Below are 19925 nucleotides of genomic sequence, written 5' to 3' on the forward strand. Positions count from 1 at the left end.
CGCCATATTGTTCCACTGGGCCGAGATTCTGGCCCGAAAGCATGTGACTGAGTGACTCAATTTAAAAACATTCCAGTTTTCGTTTCCCGTGAACAAGTCTGGGGCTAATCTGCACTGGCTCGGAAGGTTGTAAATGATTAGCTAGTTTGAATTTGCATAACAATACTGACAATGAACATGCATTCAACACCACAAGTTTTTTTGTTTTTTTAGCCAATCAGAATTCATCTTCCGAGCCAGTGCAGATCAGCCGCAAGTCTGTATTGCTGCTATAATGCCATGCCCATCTAGTCTACCTGCTTAGTCTTCATATGAGATGGTTCTGCATTTCATACTATTTGTTAAACAAGTTTATATGCATACAACTTTTAGGAGTTAAAATCAATCAAAATGCCAGAACCATTACTAGTTATCAGCCTCTTCCTGCCTCAAGTGTTCTGGCCTCAGTTTGGAGAGCCATGACACTTGAGGCAGGAACAAACCAATACTGCTTGCAGGATTTGTTGCTTCTTGAGGGCGCTGTATTGTTCTGACAGTGTAGGTACACAAGTTTTCACACAAGAACACATTCTATCACCCATGTATTAACACATCTTCTGCCAACATGTCTCCACATTTGTCTGTGGAGGCTTTCTGACAACGCATCTTTTCAAATTGTAGAATTTTCGTAATTGAACTGAAACTGAGCTATTTATTTACTCCGTAATCAGTGTTAAGTAATGTTGCAACAATTGGACTATGACTCTGAATTTGTTTCTGCATAAAAGTATATATTAATAATAATAATCTTGTATATTGTTACTCCTTTGATTAATACTGGATTACTAGTAATTTCATTGAAAAATTGGGGTAATGGGCCAAACATGTTTTTTTAACATGACTGACTCATGTACTCCCTATACTGTAATCACTTGATTTGACGAGAAGGCTTTTCTATTATGACAGTTTAAATAGTCTTTTTGTTGGTCGCTATGGGTGTTCCGTGTCAGACACTCATTTAAGCAAATACAAGATATTGATAATACAATAGTTCGTGACAGATTGAACACAAATTACTTTTTTTATCCTGGATATACAAAATTGTTAACCCTGGACAAACAGTTATCTTCTATACCTCGCCCTCATTACAGGCAAGATAAAAACAAAATTAGTCACTGCATTCTTAATGCAAGGTTTTATTTCAGTTCTTTACAAGTTATGATTTCTATCAACATTTGTTGAAGGGCTAGTAGACCTTAATAATGTCACATTTATGATGCTTGGTCTCACAAAAAGTGGTTTACACTTCATAGAATAAAATGAAAGATGCCAAGAATGTTTTCTTTATAGAGATCAGACATCAACTTCATTATAACATCACAAGCACACATTTTACATCAATGGAACACCTGTGAAAGTGATTACATTAGTACCAACTGCAATGTACATGTATCTGCAAAAACTGGTAAAACAATCTACAAGTCAAATGGTGCTTGTACCCATGACATCAAAGCAAGATGTAATGCACTATTAAAGTCTATCAAATATGCATTTTTGACGCCAAAACAACTTTAGTTCCAAAATAACAGGCCTTCCACTCTCCTGGAATGCCACAAATGTCACCAACATTTTATTGTGCTATCTGCTTGTTTGTATGAAACACAGCAGTGGAACATCATTTACCTTTATAAAATAATATCATAACTTTCTTCTCTGTGTATGCGCTGGAGAATCCATATTCTTAGCACTTTGGATTTAGTGGCAGTGGTGATCATCTTTCCTTAGGACAAACTTAACTTTATCATGTGTGGTGTTTTTCACCATTCTCAACTGTTTAGTTTTAGAAGTCAACAGTTTTGTGCCAATGAAAAATTGACAAAAAACCTGCAGCAACCAAACAGTGCAACAAAAAAAACATTTCAGTAAATGTTTACAATAAACCTGCCCCACAATTCTGTACACTCGTCCAATTTTCTATTTATTCTCAACAGAAAAACTGGTGAAGCACTTGGATTTGAAAGTTGCACGTTTTAGAAAGACAATAAGAAACCAAATTTCTACAATTCATCTCAACCTGCAACAATTGAACACCACCTCTTGTAACTATAAAATGAATAAGTATCTTAAGCTTTTCACCACCAGACTTTCTGGCCCAAATTTGTCTGCACTTTTTTGTTGCCAATAGACAAAATTTGAGTAAATTTTCAGATTTTACTCAAAAAAAATTGTCTATTTTTTCCCCCCCAAAAAATGAAACTATTTTGTGATGAAAAGATAAAACTGGTGGTGAAAAGGTTAATATTGGATAGCGTGACACCAAATAGACATGCTCCTAATATGTAAATGAACCACCATGTTTAGATCAGCAGAAAAAAATGCATAGTGCACTATCTGCATCATCGGTAGAGTTGGTTGTCATGGCTACATCATTCTATTCTCCAAATTTGAATCTGAGGTAATTGATCATGATATGTGATAGTGGTAGGTAATGTATTCTATCCAGTCTATTCGGTCCAATAGCGTGCCGAATTACCAATCTGCACATATCTTGCAATGATCTAGGACTCCCTGAAAACAAAAACAAAATTTGAATTATTTTTTGCAAATTAAAATGATTCAGCTTTTATTATTAGTAACCCTATTTTATGCTACATGCAGAAAAGTTAAGTACACAGTTTATGATAATATGCTGTACATGATCGCTGAAAATGAGTGAATAATATTCATAATACGTTGCAGTCTACAGAAAATGAATCGTATTCATACATTGTATAACCGCATTGAACAAATAATGCTACAATTTAATTTAGCAGCACATCATCTTAGATTAGATCTTAGATTTTATTAATTCGCAGTAGTAAAAATAATTGTTTTTTCTTGTGTATGAACTATTAAATACAATTATTATTGGTACAGTGATTGTGTTTTTGTTTTGTTTTTCAAATGAAAACGGATGAAGGCAGATAGATGTATGCCATGATATGATCTAGCATTGGGAAGTTTAGCGAGAATTTTATGCACAAAAAGACAATCTAGTTCTGATGGAGCTGCAAAAAAATAATGATACCGGGCGATCTTTTGGCAGATATTACGAGGCCCATCGTGTCTAAAAAAAATAACCCTGCGTTGATAGAAATCGGCTGGTATCTTGTGTAAGAAATAGACAAGGGATGAAGGCTCCAGCCAGCTCACATTTTTTAAACTAGAAAAAATAGACGAAAAGAATGAAAAATAAAATCTAAAAAAAATACCAGGTTGAAGAATATTAGTTGCTCCTTCAAATTTCGCCAAAGCCTTGCCTACATTTTACCGATATCTGTAGAATAAATCAAGAAAACTACACAAATTGACTCCATTTAGGAATTCCTAACGGTTTGCCCGAACGCGCGGCACAGTTGAAGGCGTGGCCTGTTCAGCATTTGTCAACAACCAATCACAAGACTAGTTACGAACCACATCGAGGTCACGACTCGGTTAGCCTTGCTCAACTGGTTCGTAACCAGTCTTGTGATTGGTTGTTTTTTATTATATCCGACGGTACTGTAATTACGCAACTTGTATGCAACTCTGTACTGGCTTTGAATATATCAACGTCGTTTACTTAGTGCACTGCTTTTCTAATTACGCAAATTTGTTTACAATATTGTACCAGCTCTGAATATTTCAACTTTGTATTAAATGTATTGCTTTCATGATAATTACGCAAACTCAAGTTAATTTTTACTATTGTTAGGGCACTGACCCGGGGTATTGGGTCTGTGAATATTTCAATATTACCGACTTGATAATGCGTTGCATTCGTAATAATTACGCAAACATAAACATTGGCGCATTTAAATCATTAAAAATGATAGTAGTCGGAAAGTCGAGAAAATATTTTAAATACTTGTGATTCACCAAAGTTCCAATGGTGATTTTTTTATTTGAAATGAAGTGAACATGTAATGTAAACCATACCATGCGTCAAGTTAAATTTTACTATAATATAATAAACTCTGGACAGCGCACTTCGATCGCAATATTCACGTACATTTCGACTGAACTCTAATAACCACGCGTTTGAGTTCACGCACTGATATTTAAATTCGGGCCACCCAGCTTGACGCAAATCAATATAGTTACTTGTCATGTGTTCAAAAAATCTTTCAACTCTCACAAATACCATGAACGCGAAGAGCTAACTGGGGGTTAACTGAAAGAGAACGTCTTTTTTGGAGAAAAAACACGTCAGTACAAGATTATGTGTACAAGGTTAGCTTTATAGAACGTACATGACGTAACGTACGTAAATCAATATAGTTACTTGTCATGTGTTCAACAAATCTTTCAACTCTCACAAATACCATGAACGCGAAGAGCTAACTGGGGGTTAACTGAAAGAGGACGTCTTTTTTGGAGAAAAAACACGTCAGTACAAGATTATGTGTACAAGGTTAGCGTTATAAGATAAGATAAGATAACTTTATTGACATTATTCTGTCTATAGAAGATGAACATAGTCAAGTGAAATAAAAAAAAAAAAAAGTAAAAAGGATAATCAAAAAATTTAAATAACAAATTAAAAGGCAATTAAAAGGTAGTACAGAATCAGGTGTTTTATTAATACACACCTGTTTGCATTATAAACACACCAAGCTTAATGTGGCAGTTTGTTATAATGTAAATAAATTTATCGGGATGATCCATTGAAGTAAAATTAGGATTATCCTTATGTAAGTCTGTAAAAAGTATCTGCCTCATTTTATTGTGCTGTGGGCAGTCCATAATGTAATGGTACTCATCCTCAACTGAGTTATTGTCACATCTTGTGCAGATTCTGTGTTCCAGTTTTGTTTTTGGTCTAGTATACCTCCCTTTCTCAATCATAAGCTGATGGTCACTAATTCTTAATTTACAAATATATTTTCTATATTTTGAATTATTCACATCCATCAAATACTTTTCCATTTTGAAGTTTGTTTTAAACTTCCTGTAGGTGCGAAGTTTGTTGAGCTCTCCTGAATCAGATTTTTCTAAATTAATGTCACTCTTCCACTTTTTTGAATAATCATCTTCTATTTTTTCTAAAACTCCCTTCACACTTTTACTATCCCCATTCCAGTAATCATTAATAATAGTTGTGTTCACGTTACACGAAGTACGGGCTAAGATTTAAGCTGATTTAGGCTTATCTAGCATATTTGCATTTCGGCTAGACCCAATTGCGTCCACGCACAGGGAGGGCCAGTCGTTAGCACGGGCTAAGGGCTGCCATTAGTTGGTGACCTTTGGTAAGCCGCTATTTATGAACGAAAAATGGATGACACGCGCGAGGTTCTATTTCTGCTGCTGGCATGTTTCGTTCTAATTTTGAAGCAACGTGCACAGGAACGCGAGAGAAGACGGACTACTTATTTGGATGCACATAAACAGTATACAACGGGCATAACAGAATACAGCGTTTTATTAATGCATGTCGTAGACAGCGAACCAAATTTATTTTGTCTACGATTGGAGCTGCTGTACGCTCTACTACAGTGACCCGATTAGTGTGGAAGTGAGCGCGGAGTAATGACTGGTGGAATAGTGTCGTTATACGAACATGGGACAATTTTCACACCCAAAGGTCGCCGCAGAGGGCGCTTAGCCCTGGGCTAAGCGTTCGCGCATACTTCGTTAGCCCGTGCTAAGGTCTAGACCGAGTCTTAAATTCGGATCAGATTTAACCCATACTTAGCATTCCTTAGCCCGTGCTAAGCGTTCACGCACGTTTTCTTAGCACGGGCTAAGGAATTTGACCTCTTAGCCCGTGCTAAGGAGCTGTGCGTGAACGCAACTATTATCAACACCAGTTATTTGACTGATTGTTGTTGCCCACTTTGTTTTGTTGTTGATATTGTAAGACATTGCCTCATGAATTAGAGTATTTTCTTTCACAGTGCATGATCTATGCCAGTATTTTATCATCATTTTATTAATAACTACTGACAGTGGATGTCTACCCAGCTCTCCTCTTACAGCCAAATTTGTCGCTTAAGGTAGCGAGAAGGGAAATTTTCACTTTTTTCTTGATTTTTCAAAAATTTATAAAACGGTTACTTTAGACCTTGATACATCATCCCAGGTTAACAAAAGATCGAAATTGCGAAATAACGTTGCTTAAATTAGTGTTTTAAAACGCTAGAAGAAAAGACTACAACTGCCATTTCGTGGATATTTGCATAATGTTTATCTTTGGAAGGGTTTAAATGATAACATCTTATCTGTATACTCTGTTGTTGATGATTCTGATATAACGGGTGATAAGCTTCCAGTCGCAAACAATGCGTGTTTATCTAACATCCATTGTCAGCATTATTGTCAGTCGAGACTTCGTCGGAGAAACATGGTTATACAGTCCGGGCATACAGTACTCATTTCGCCCAACCTTCCGCTTTTACATCGACCGCTTATCGCTTAATTTCCGACCATGCGGTCTTGTCCGACCGGAAACCGACCGCATTTTAATCACGTTTTTTTTCGCTCGCTCTCTCATTGAAACACCGACCGCTCGCCCAAACACTGATCACTGGCACATGAGTGGTCGAAATGATGGTTTTGATAGTAAAGTGTGAACATACAACTAGTATTAACTATTATTAAATTCTGAACGACACTTCAAATTTAATAGTTGTATGACACTTGTATCGTGAAAGCAACTGAACTGTGACCTCTTGTTACATGTTTTGGGTGCTTGTTCTAGATGTAATATTTTTCATTATTATTTTAATAAGACAGTTACGTGAAAAAAGCATAGATAACTCATTTTGACAGAGCAGAGAAACGAGAAAATGTTAATGATTAATTCCAAAAATAACGATACCAAATCCACGTCGGCCGGTCTGGTAAAATTTGACATTCAATTTTCAAAAATAAGTCACGATCATTGAATGAGTTCAGTCTATACCGTAATTTATTGGGCTTAAAAAAAACGTGTCAAATTTAGTTTATAGCCATAAATATTTTGTGGCCAGTCGATGAACAATTCGAAACTGAGGATTCACACGCAAGTCCTTCAGGGGTGAAAATCATCGACCCTACTCTGGTTTACTTTATTTCCCAACTTGCAGAGAAAACTGATTCGCCGTGGACTCTAATGTATCTAAACCTAGTATTTTCTTTTTGAACTGAGGTCAAATTCCATTCGTTTGTTAAAATATACCGATGTTTTTCAGTGAATAATTTTGAAGCCTGTCATAGCACAAAAACACTATGTGAATCGACACCGGAAATTGGAAGGTACGACAACCCTTCAATTAGCGTCAAATATGCTTTGTTACAACATCATTGATTGGCTGAAAGTCACATGATCGGAGCACGACCTGGGTCACATAACCATATTTGTTCGTATTATCAACAGGACCTCGCAAAAGAACCACACCCACATTTGCAATCTTTTTTAGAGCGAAAGTTGCCAACAAATGTAAAAAAACTCGTGAATTTCATGGATTCGAATTCGCCCTTGCTAAACTCAGTTTGGAGAAACCAACTGGGGTCGACATTCCAAACAAATTATTGGGACACGGTCAACAGACATACATTCCAAACAATCGAAATTATCAACGAAAAACGAGATTTTTTTAGATATTTACAGACATACTGTCATGAAAAACATATGTAAAATTAACAAATACACAAAGAGGTGTAATATTAGGTTTTATTTTAGGCACTCAGCCCATGCATGTAACTGCCATTTAGCTTCATGGTCCTTCAGCTTGGCTTTGCCTCGGGGGGGGGGGAACAACAATAATTATACAAAACACATTGCGAAGACTCAACAATCAGGAAAGAAAACCCAGACAACCATGTCGTACTTGTGTTGAAATACATTTTGTATTTCACGTCAGAATATTGTTTAAAATAAAATATTCAGTCCAAGCCAAATCGAGGTCAAATGGTCAGATTGTGTGCATATAATTATAGATAGTTAAAACAAAAAGTATTTGAACTTTTGTCAGCTGTTCATAAAACATTCATAAAAAACAGAAAGACAATTATAAGACAATGTGAACCTCGGAAATGTTTCTATTAATCCGAATTTTAAATGCGCGCGAGCGGGCGATGATATTTCGGGGTTTGCGCGGTCGAAAATAAAGCGGAAATTCAACAAGCGGTCGCAAAAGCGAGAGAAAAAGGTGATTGGGAAGCGGAAGCGGGCGGGAGGTTGTGCGAAATAAGTAATGTAACTTTGCGCAACTTTCTTTTAAATCGTTTTATTTTCCAAGTCAGTATTCTATTTTACTAATACCATTTTTTCTAACGCAATGACGAAGAAAATAAAGCGTTGAAAAGAAAAATCTGCCACTCAGTGTCGCAATCTGAAACAGCAATTTTTTTTCTCAAACATCGGACATTTTGTTTCACCATGAAAATCGTTTTATTAGATCTCTTATCAGAGACACTTGAAGGATTAGCTTGTTTGTAAACTGTCAGCGTGTACAGTGGGACAGTAATGTTTGTCAGAGGATTATTGTTCGTTTGCATAACAATGGAAACCCGAACGTTCCTGGAGTACGGAATCAAATGCTAGCAGTTTTCTTCATTTTTCACGCTCGAGCTTGAAATTATTCATTATGTGACACTCTTTATGAGTTTTATGATATCAGAGGTTAATATGTTTGGCCATTTTTAGTGTGTACATTGTATTTATAATAATGCAACAAATCTACAGTGTTTTATTAACCAAAACTGTTTTTCGCGTTTTTCTCGAGTTGAGGTTTTGACTGAGTACGACTCATTGGGACCGCCGCCAAATCAAGTGCGTTCGGACTAGGACATTCAAACTCGCAGTTATCATTCAAAAGATAATGATGGTGTGAAATATGTCTGGGTTTTTAAAGAAAATGCTTTGTCACAGAATAATAGTCTGTTAAAGGTGCCAAGTATGAAATAATTTGGGGACAAAAAAACAAACCTGCATAGAAATCGGAATAATAGGTCTTTTGATTACCGGGGACACATTTCAATGGACTTGATTACGGACAATGCATGACGTAAATTTCACCAGGAAATTCCACAGTGTGCTCTCGCAATCGCGGACTTAGTCATTTTTACAAGGTTCGCCATTTTTGATGTCACGTGATAATTATGTAAACAATGACTGTCCAGTTTGTGCGAACTTGTACCTCTATACTTAGTCTTTTGAAATATATAAGCTAAATTACTGTTCTGAACGAGACAACAGACAGAGAATGTTTTATTCAAAAATGTCACAAAACCCTTCTCGCTACCTTAACTCTGTGTTTTTTAATAATCATGTCGTATGTGAAACGCAGGAGACATTTTAGTTCGCCCATTTCTTGTTTACCAACATTTTGTCTGGAATGCGATACAGACAAAGATTAAACATTACTGATAACAACCAAGAGGCTCGAACCAGGAAGGCTTGGATATTTTAAACTTCGTAAATAACATTCTTTTCAAGCGTAGACTTTATTCGAGTGTAATAATACGCAACAACAATTCGTATACAGCATTGGTTTTAGAAAGGTTTTTAATGCTTTTCGGCTTCACAGTGAATTATTTTAGCGTCATATTTGAAATAGCGCGCTCGATACAAGATGTCGGACGGGAAAATTGGGGTCTGTAAAAATGTTTATTGGTTCAGTCAGGCAATGTGTGGACCAAAACATCGCCCACTATTTGAAACATCGCCCATGGGCGGGGTTTAGGATGGGCGGGGTATCAGCCGAATCCGGTAGTACATCCAAGTTAAATCTGGGAAATTCACTATTTTACCCTTACTTCACGATTTGTGTTACTGTTATCCACAAACTTGGTTACGTTCCTAGAATTTTGATCTTTGATTCCTCCGCGCTAGTCTGGAAATCTTGCCTTAATTTTACTCAATAACGCATTTTCATCTCCGTGGCAACTATTAGTTGGTACAGCAAAAGCTTTTCCGGCAAAAAATAATTCCATCTAAAATAAAGTACTGTGGAATACTTTATTTTTGCTGGAATTAATTTTCGCTGAAAAGGCTTTTTGGGCGTTTTGTATGGAATTTATTTTCACTGATTTCTGATGAGTTTAATGGGAAATATAGGCAAAAAAAGTATATTCGCTGGATTTTATTTTCACGGAATCATCCCTTCAGCGAAAATAGCGAAAATAAATTCCAAGCAAAAATAAAGTATTCTACAGTATTTCACAGTACTTGTTTATCTATATTTTGGGGAAAGAAACACTACATTACCTGTGATTTCAACCAAGAATTGCAGGCAGGGTCTCTTAACAAGGGACAAAGCTTTTGATATTTGTAAAGGTGTCTGTCCATCGTGGTTACGAACAGTAGGATTAGCACCATACATGTGGAGTAATTGACAAGCCGCAACATCATCCTTCAACGCAGACAAATGTAGAGGAGTCTGTCCATCCTCTTGGCGACCTAAATTCACATCAGCACCTTTCTTGAGAAGTAATTTGCATATGGAGTGATTGCTCTTGATGACCGCATATCTTAATGGGAAGCCGAGCTGCACATCAATATTAGCTTTCCATTGCAGCAGTGTTTTGATACAAGCAGTTCTCTCTCTGATCATAGCTAGCTGGAGAGGCGTTGTGCCTTTATCGCTCAGTGAGTCTACTCTAGCTTGGTGTTGAAGTAACAGATCGGCAAACGAGTCTCTGCCATAATGTGCTGCAACATGTAAAGGTGTCCATCCGTCACTGCTACAGATGTTCACTGCACTGTTTATCTGTTGATCAAAGTCCAGTAAGAGCCGTGCAATACGTGTTCTGCCGTGCATGGCTGCATAATGCAATGCTGTAAATCCTCCTATACTGTCTCGGAGCTCTGTTCTCCCTGTAGAATAAGGAGAGAAATATTTCGATTTAGCAAAGAACATGAATCTTCTGTATTTGAAAATTCATTTTACAATCATATACCACATCAGAAATTCAGATACCTAAATTTTATAAATACCTAAATAATTACGTATTTTATCATCTTTTCAACATTATTAGTAATCGATATATCCATTATATGATGAATAATCTGGACAACACCGCATACATTCGTATTATGTTCAATACTAGTCCCAGGCGACATGCACACTACTTGCAAAATACATTACCAGGGATATTTACACAAAATTTTACTGTGGTTGACTGTGTTTGCAAATGATGGAAGGTTATAAAAATAAAATAAAACAAGACATGAAATGTCACAGTCCCCGTTATTTGATTATAAAGTAGTTCAAGGATCATCTGCAAACAGGTGAATGAATATGTACTCTATGTCATTATAAAGTGATTTCCCATAATCTAGTTTTGTACTGACAACTAAAAACTTCCACTGACCCATGTTCAGAATCTCAGAGTACACAAGTGCAACAAAACTATTTGTCATACATGTATACTTGCTCAAGAAACTGCATTCATAAATCTGAGTGAACCTTGATGTACATGACTTCTTTGTTAATCAACATCACCACTGGGCATCAGAATCATTCTCATGTTGTCAAATACAATTTGTTATTAACACAGTAAGGTTTATTATTTAAAATGTATTCATTGTACATAAAACAACATCTGTTAATTTAAACAATTGTAAAAGCTATGTTTTCAGAGCAAGTACATGTAATAATTAAGAAAGCCAGTAGCGATAAACGTTGGTCTGCTCATAACCTTCAATGGAGAAGTAACAATAATTGTTTGAAGTCTTTTTAGTGCAGTGATATTATTGCATTTCAATCATTATTAATGGGTATAAAATACTGTAAACCATTCAATTTTCACTTCTAGATATATTCAGGATTTTATGAAATTTGTGTACAACATTTCAATAAAGTCCCTGACACTCCATGTTGTAGGAACCCAGAAAATATTGCCTTGCGAAATTGAAGCAGTTCACAGCACCACTGTAAAAAAAAAAAAAGTTTAAAATGAGTATAGTCAAAGATATACACATGTGGGTTCATAAGATATATGTCCCAATCTAAGTGGTTCTAGGGATTAGTATCACCAGATTTTACTCTCCGTGATTCAATATCAGTCCTATGTAAAACGCTGTGTTGATCAGGCGAACTAATTGACAATGGCCCTACAGGCATCGCTATGCAATCACAGTAGTTTTGTATTCTTCTAGCATTTTGACCATGAAAAAATAATAGTTTTTGAGAGTGGAATCAGAATCAAGATTGAAAAATAACAAGACAATATGCAGGATTGATAAACCTTCAGCGAGCACTCCTGAAATTTCAGATCATTGGTACCATGTTTTTGGATACATTCAATAACCTGATACATAACACCACAATTTTTATTGCTCAATCACTTGACCCTGTATGGCACAAGATTGCAAGCTTCTATCATAAAATTGGGTTATTTATTTGATGCAAAGAAACATGCATTCACAGCAGACGGAAATTCGTTTGAGATGTTACTGGATTTTTGTGTCCAGTTTTCCATTTCAACCACCATCATCACTTAGTAAGCTGAGATCGCGCATGGGGATACTGACTGTGCATAAATGCACAGTGTAGTGCCACCAGAAGACCAATTGCTTGAGAATATTTTGCACCATTACGCCATTTCAAATATTATATTAATTCACAGACAACAAAATAAAGATTTTCAATAACATATAAGTTTTCCCACAGTTTATGATTGTATGGCAATTACATGGCTTCACCAGTTTTACTCTGGAAGAAGTTGGAAACAAATAACAGGAAGGGGCTACATGGCTAGATCTTTTTTTTTTGAATTTTAATCAAGCATGATTTTTTAATGTTTTTTTTTTACAAATGTCTATTTCAGGGCAACAGAAACAAAAACAATAAATGTGTAGGTAGGCATTTTAACAATTGCACAATTAATATTGGATGAAAACGCCATTACTGATATATAAATCATAACTCTGTTCAAATTAAGAATAAGATCACATTTAATTTAGTCAGTTTTCATAATTAAATACATAATAACATGTACTTATAAATTTGAATAAGGTTCAACGGCTTTTTCATTTAGTGCCAGTTTATACACCATAAAACCTCTCGTTTAGGTGTCACACTCAGAGAAGAGTGAAAGGCCTTAATTTGGTTCTAAAATAGGCATCGCGAAATGTTGGAATTGAATCCCCCCCCCCCCAAAAAAAATTCAGTAAAGTTTACGAAAAGTAAAGTATGTTCTAAAAGAAGTTTCAAATAAATACAAACACGAATACATTGCTTAGTGGTTAGTACCAATATCAAATGATCACGGTAGCACAATCTGGTCATTCTGTGTTTCGCAAGTGAATAACTTACTTGTTTTCGAAGTATTGCAATTGTTTATTATTATTCAGTAATGATTATAATACGCACAAAAAATTAATTCGTTGAATTTTTATGAATTGGAAGTAATATTCAACTTAGTTTCATCGTAAACGAATGATTTCGGTCGAATGTAAATGTTCGAAGAGATACAATATCCGCCATGTTCTCATTTACACGTGGCTCATTTAAATATGTTAATGACGGTTCAGTGACCTCGTGGTGAACGCAACGCGGTAGTAGATTTACCGATGTTCTGGCAAGATCTTTATGCTTTGATTTTGACGGGGAAAATGGCATGATTTTTTTTAAATCGAAAAATTAGTTGTTTTCGAAAAATAAACTGAGCATTCAAAGAATAATTTAATATTGTTCACAGAAATAACAGCCCATTGTCGAAACGAAGCTTACCCATTCACGCTATTCACAATAAACATGATACTCTTGAATTGGTGTCAATGACTACGGTAAAATATAAATTCTCTTTTAGGCGTCAGGAGTGAATGAAATATCCAAAATATAAAAAAAAAACTGCCGAAAAAACGCCGGGGGATTTCATGGTCTGTTCACAGTCCCTGTGAAGGGACTGTGGTCCGTTGCAGACTGCTCGACCGACCGTCCATACACGTGTTGTCACTGTACATCCGCCATGTTGAGTCGCAGATCGGCAAAAGTTTAATGCTCACAACATAAAAAATACTAATATAATCATGGGCAACCTGCTATTATATAATGAATAAATTGATCGACACAGGGACATTCTTTTCCCCCCCGAGTTGTGAATATTTCGGAAATCGCTACACAAGCAAAAGATTGGAAAACGATTTACCGGTACTTGAAAACTATGTCCTCGTGAATTAATCGTTCATGTACAATAATTTGACAGGATATACAATTCACAAACTACATGTAGTTTCGTAGATTAGAGACAATTGTTTGCTTTTTTTGGCTTTTCACAAGAATATAAAGCTGGCAATCATAATATTCACGTCCGTACGTCACGGAATGTACACCAATCGTACCCCAATAAACTGGAAAACTTACCTTTGCAAACACGTCTCTTATGCCGCCTTTTCGAAGTTCTTGAAATCAAATAAGGTTACTAGTTCTTCTAGTAATTACTGAATGAGACCACTGAGCCGAACAGAATACATGTATAAACAGTACTGCACGCAATGGAGAAATAACATGCGGTAAACAGAGTTACTCACAGATCTAATCTACTGTAATATACTTTATTTCAGCTGGAATTATCATTCGCTGAAAAGACTTTTTCTGGGTGTTTTGTATTGAATTTATTTGCATTGATTTTTGACAAGTTGACTGTAAAATATAGGAAAAAGGGTATATTTGCTGGATTTTATTTTAACTGAAACATTCCTTCAGCGAAAATAGCAAAAAAATGTTGCAAGCGAAAAAAAAGTATTTTACAGTAATTAATTTATTCTGAGTATGCGCAGACTTCTGTCAATGTTGCTGGGAGAGGTAATTTTTGATGAAAATCGTGAAAAAGACCCACTTGGGATATTCAGATCTGGAAAAAAAAATACGTGCATACTCGGCGAAGCCTTGTTCATCAACCTGCCAAGTTTCACTGATACCTGCTGTAGAATTTCTGAGAAAATGTTGGAGACGGAAAAAGGAATATGGAAAGCGGAAAACGGGCATTTGACAAAACCTGAATTATAAGTCCCCTTTTCAGGCTGCGCTGTCCTTAGAGGTCAATTATAAGCATATCCTGAATGTATAGAAAGCTGCTGCACAACCCAACAATGAAACCTTGTAATAATGAGCAGCATGGCCTATCGTACAAGTATAGCATCTGCTCTATTAGTAACATAAGAACTTACATGAAGACAGAGATGTATTTATGATTAAAATAAAGAATACTGTAAAATGACTAATTTTCACTGGGTTTAAATTTCGCTGATTTACCATTTCAGGCACATTCAGTGTTTTTTTAATTCACGGTTTTATCATTTAGATAATGTGTTCTATGTTAAATTTTACATATTCACTGGGTTTTAATTTAGTGCATTTTTCAGTCCGCGAAATAAGCAAAATTAAAACCCAGTGAATAATTAACCTCTTTACAGTATTTATTTTATCGCATAATCTTAATAATTATACTGTAACAGAGCAAACATATTACATCATAATAGAGAGCAACTCAATCTACTCTACCAGTATCAGGTCAACCCATAGTACCGTATTTAGGGAGCTTCATGACACGCCTACAATGTACCGTACCATCACATGCTCCTACTGACTATGCTTGAGAACTCACCTCCATTTTCAAGGAGTACACGCAAAACTTTTTCTCTTCCTCTTGAAGATGCTAAATGTAATAAAGTCCATCCATTTAAATCTTGATCATTTGGTGTTGTTCCTTCAACTAAACAACGACGAACTGCAAATATATCACCTTTGGCAACAGCTAAGCGTATCCTAGCAGTTTTTGAAAAATCTGTGCGCTTTAACTTGCTCCGTGTCTTCATCTTGAAACTGCTGTTAATGGAGAATTAAAAAAAAAAGATTAGGTGCTCAAAACTGGGAAGTAAAAAATAGATGAACTGCAGAAAAACTACAAGGTTCATCAACTCTCTCTCTCTCTGGACCTAACAATTTTTATTATGCTGGTGATTTCAAACAATCATTTAGCATACTTTTGTCGGAAGGTTAGGCTACCTCATAATAATGACATGACAGAAGTTACGACTTTTTAATAATGAATAATTTCTATAACTCCATCTTCCATAAAATTTATAATAAAACAAGACTTTTTTTGGCAATACATGAAAAATGGTGAAAAATTACAGAGATACTTGAATGACAATTATCCAGAATTTTAGCAAATTCAGAAAAGTTTATCGTAAACATTGTTAACCTGAGTTTTGTTAAATAATAAGCAAGCCGGTGCAAAGAAAATGATGGCTAATGAATTGAAATCCAACATTCTTTAACCTGTTGTGAAAGTGCATGTTATACCACACAATTTGTTTTTTGTCTTAAATATTGATTATATTAATATTTAATTGGGTGAAATTATTTTCTCAAACGATGTTGTTTATACCCACAGTCAGCTGGTATTACCATATGTGTTATAAGGTACCATGAGACATATACATACAGACACTGTAATATTGGATTATTGTATCATTCCCTAACAATATGACTTCGTACTTGTTTATTCCAAATTATGCAAAACTCGTGTGTACATGTATTAATTTGAATTAATGTAATCAGTGTTATATAATAGCTTAAGTTATCACTGCTTGAAACATTAAACCATCAAGGGAATGTGATTAAACTTCATAAACTGTTGCTAATTTAAATTAAACATACTACTTTCGTCGAATATAAATGTCACTCTTGTCGGCGACCGGTCACGTACCCGACAGATCAACGGTCAACGCTTGCATTCAAACTGTAGCCACGTCTCAAATTCAACGAACTGTGTCGTTAATATACGGCTCAAATCGACAACATACCGGTAGTATACGGCGAAGAATGTTGTACATGGCATTCCTTGAACTGTTAAAGTGTGGGGTGAATGAACAGGGTCAAATTCTCCCCACAACCTACCTAATCTCCCGATTTCGTGACGATGCAACAGCTGATTTCCAGAAATAAACACTGAAAATACATTCACAACAAAACAGATGGGCGACCAGTTTTCAATCTACTGAATACTGTGGTAGACTATCTTGTATGACGAAGATTACAGCAAACCTCTCGTGTAATATCCAGCTGAATCAGTAAATGTTGTGAAAGAGGAGAATAGTTGTATACATTTTGTAAATTGCTATTTGGAAAGGAAAGACGCCGCACATCGTTCTTTCTCCGCCATCTTGGATAAAAACAAAACAAACGTTCTGCGCATGCTCGCATTCCAACTTTCCCCACTGCATGAGGGTATCTCGTTTTATAGGGGGGGGGGTCTGGTTCAAATTATTTGTATGTTAAGCTCGCACATTTTTAAAATGTCCACCCCAACACACACATACATAATGCATTTCTTGTTTTTTGTCGCTGATATTTTAACTTTCTGGATGGGGGTGATTTTTCAATACTAGTACCCGTACCCTTTCTGTCACGTTTTTTTTCCAGAAAATTAAAAGGTGATGTTCACCGCCCTGTTCGATACAGGACCCATAACGACGTATACAATGCGTGTAAAATACATTGTTTATATGGATTTCGAACGCGCGACCACCATTTGAACTTCACTCCATAACACTTCACTTAGCCTGACAAGGTTGCATGAGATGCGCCCTCAGTGGTGCTCTACATGTCCGTAGCCAGGATTTTGCCTCGGGGGGGGGGGGGGCTTTTTTCTGTCTGAGGGACCAACTCGCGAGCTTCCTAGGGGGCGGGGTATGGGTTAGAAATAGGTGAAACCACGTCATGACCAGCGGCAGGCTTTATTTCAATAATAACACATGTTTGTAAGGGCAATATCACGATTTGTTGCCTGCCCAAAGGATGGTGGTCATGACCATAATATTGAAGGCGAGTCGAAGGCGAAGGCATCATCAATATTATGGTCTGACCAACAGCACGAGGGCAGACAACAAATCGTGATTTTGCCCGAATGACCATGTGTTATGTATTTTATCGCATCGAGCAGTCATCAATCATGCACAATCACAACTACCATACATCACTCACATCCGCCCCCCCCCACAAAATAACAACATTTATATTTGAAGTATGTAATATTTTATTTTATGTATATAACAAGTTTCACATTACTCAATAATATTCATACACTGTTTTGGCTGAAAAAAAAACACACACAGTAAATGCTATTTTCAGCCACGGATACTTTTTTTGAACCGTCACGTGTTTCAGCAAGTCATATGGTACACAGCTAATAGAGCGTTTTCGGGCATGCTCCAAACCCAACACAGGTTCTGATGACGCTCGGTCGACGAGGGCGCCACTCACGTCTACATGTCAGGCTGAACTTCACTGAAATCAAAGCAAATCTAAAATTATTACTCCACAAATGTTAGTTTACAGCTTTCCTGTTTGAAATGGGAAGGGTGTGTTTTTTGGAGGAGGCACCCAACCCACCCTGGTTTATACGGTAACCCCTTACTGTAGAATTCTCATCGCCGTCAAGGCCGTAGCTAGCGTGGGGGGGGGGGGGTCGGCTTTTTTTTTAAATAGAAAAGTTACGAGCAACCACGTATTTGGTTTGTACACGATTTGAAATAAAACATGGTAAAGTCAGTTGCGTGTACTTTGTTTATATTTATTACTGAGCGCGTTGACACGTTGACGCACAGTGGGTCAAACGTTACCTTCAAGTATTTCTGATTGACACGTCAGCCATGTCAGCTTCGAAGAAACGTTGCATACAACTGTCAATGTTGAATTTTTATAGTACAAGCAGTAATGTGAGGAATACCAGTATGATTGATGTATGACGTCGCCCTGACAGTATGTATGGCAGTAAATTCAACTGAACGAAAAATCGATCACACGCGCCACAATCTGATGATATAAATCATTTAAATTACGGCTTCTCTCTTTTTGGAATATGTGGTGGCCCTGAAAAGGGCCGTTTAGTTTGGTTGCTATGAATAATCAAGCTCGATCACTTCATTATGATCTTCTTGGTGGTCGAGATTTCACAGGGTCGGCAATGCCTCGCGGCGGCGGGAAGCAATTGTCAGAATTTCGTAAACGATGCGGAATATATTCAAAAATATTGAATGTATTGTATATTATCTTTTTTTGGATCATGTCATCCAAGATCTTGAGACGCGATTTGCTGATCATCACTGTGATCTGATAGCTGCACTAGCACTTTTACCATGCAACATTGGTCAGCACACATCAACCCATGTGACCTCAATCAACAACTACTATGGTAAATTGTTGCAAAGGGGTGAATTTTTGAATATTGAAATTGAGAAGTGGATAACAAAGTTCAGTGATACACCAATTGAGCAAAGGCCCAATGATGCTGCTTCATCTCTTGCTGTTTGTGATGTCAACTATTTCCCAGCCATCCACAGAATTCTCACAATATTCTTTACAACACCTGTCGGAAGCGTGTCATGAGAACGTTCTTTTTCTGCACTTCGGCGGGTGAAGTTGTGGACACGATGTAGCATGACTCAAGACAGACTCAGTGCTCTTGCAATGTTACTAGTACACCGAGGCACAGACATCATTCGTTCCCCAAAAGTGATTTATTCAAGAAAAGCTAACTGGAGATAAACTAATATGCTATCGCCAAAGTTGTAAACATAAACTGTGTATTTTACAACTATCAATTGTATTAATCAGCCCTGTACATTACATTAATGTTGATCCTATATGAAGATAGAACAAAAGTGTTTTGTATAATATTATATTCATAAAATATATCAAGATGATTTTATTGTTAAAAATAGATAGATATACCCCCCCCCTAGCCATTAACTTATGGCGCAACTGCACACCTCTACGCCTTTATACATTTATACGCAATTGAAAAAATGCATTTGCTGCCCCCCTAGTGAAAAAAAGCTAGCTACGGCCTGGCCGTATTAACCATTTCGTAATTTTAAATAACAAATTATGTTCTAATCTGTAGAGGACTGTGTTTATGTTGACGATTCACTCAAGACAATGCTACTGAATAGTTCAATTCTTTAACGAACTACGTTCTGAACTACC

The 19925-nt window shown here is 36.4% G+C and overlaps 1 protein-coding gene across 2 annotated transcripts; it reads right to left on the minus strand.

Annotated features, from left to right (window-relative positions):
- Window positions 1-1159: 1159 nt before the first annotated feature.
- LOC100375415 (ankyrin repeat and SOCS box protein 7-like) lies at window positions 1160-17112 on the minus strand. 2 transcript variants are annotated; one of them, XM_085506962.1, is made up of 4 exons: window positions 16836-17112; window positions 15538-15755; window positions 10193-10801; window positions 1160-2547 (listed from the first exon to the last, which is right to left on the minus strand). In XM_085506962.1, exons 2-4 carry the CDS (start codon window positions 15746-15748, stop codon window positions 2411-2413), a joined length of 957 nt encoding a protein of 318 aa, XP_085363088.1. In that variant the 5' UTR covers window positions 15749-15755; window positions 16836-17112; the 3' UTR covers window positions 1160-2410. The 2 variants fall into 2 exon arrangements, with proteins under 2 accessions (XP_085363088.1, XP_002732766.1); XM_002732720.4 differs by having other exon boundaries at window positions 15538-15758.
- Window positions 17113-19925: the final 2813 nt, after the last annotated feature.

The sequence above is a fragment of the Saccoglossus kowalevskii genome, chromosome 13 (assembly GCF_978046115.1).
Source record: "Saccoglossus kowalevskii chromosome 13, keSacKowa6.1, whole genome shotgun sequence".
NCBI classification, from domain to species: Eukaryota; Metazoa; Hemichordata; class Enteropneusta; family Harrimaniidae; genus Saccoglossus; species Saccoglossus kowalevskii.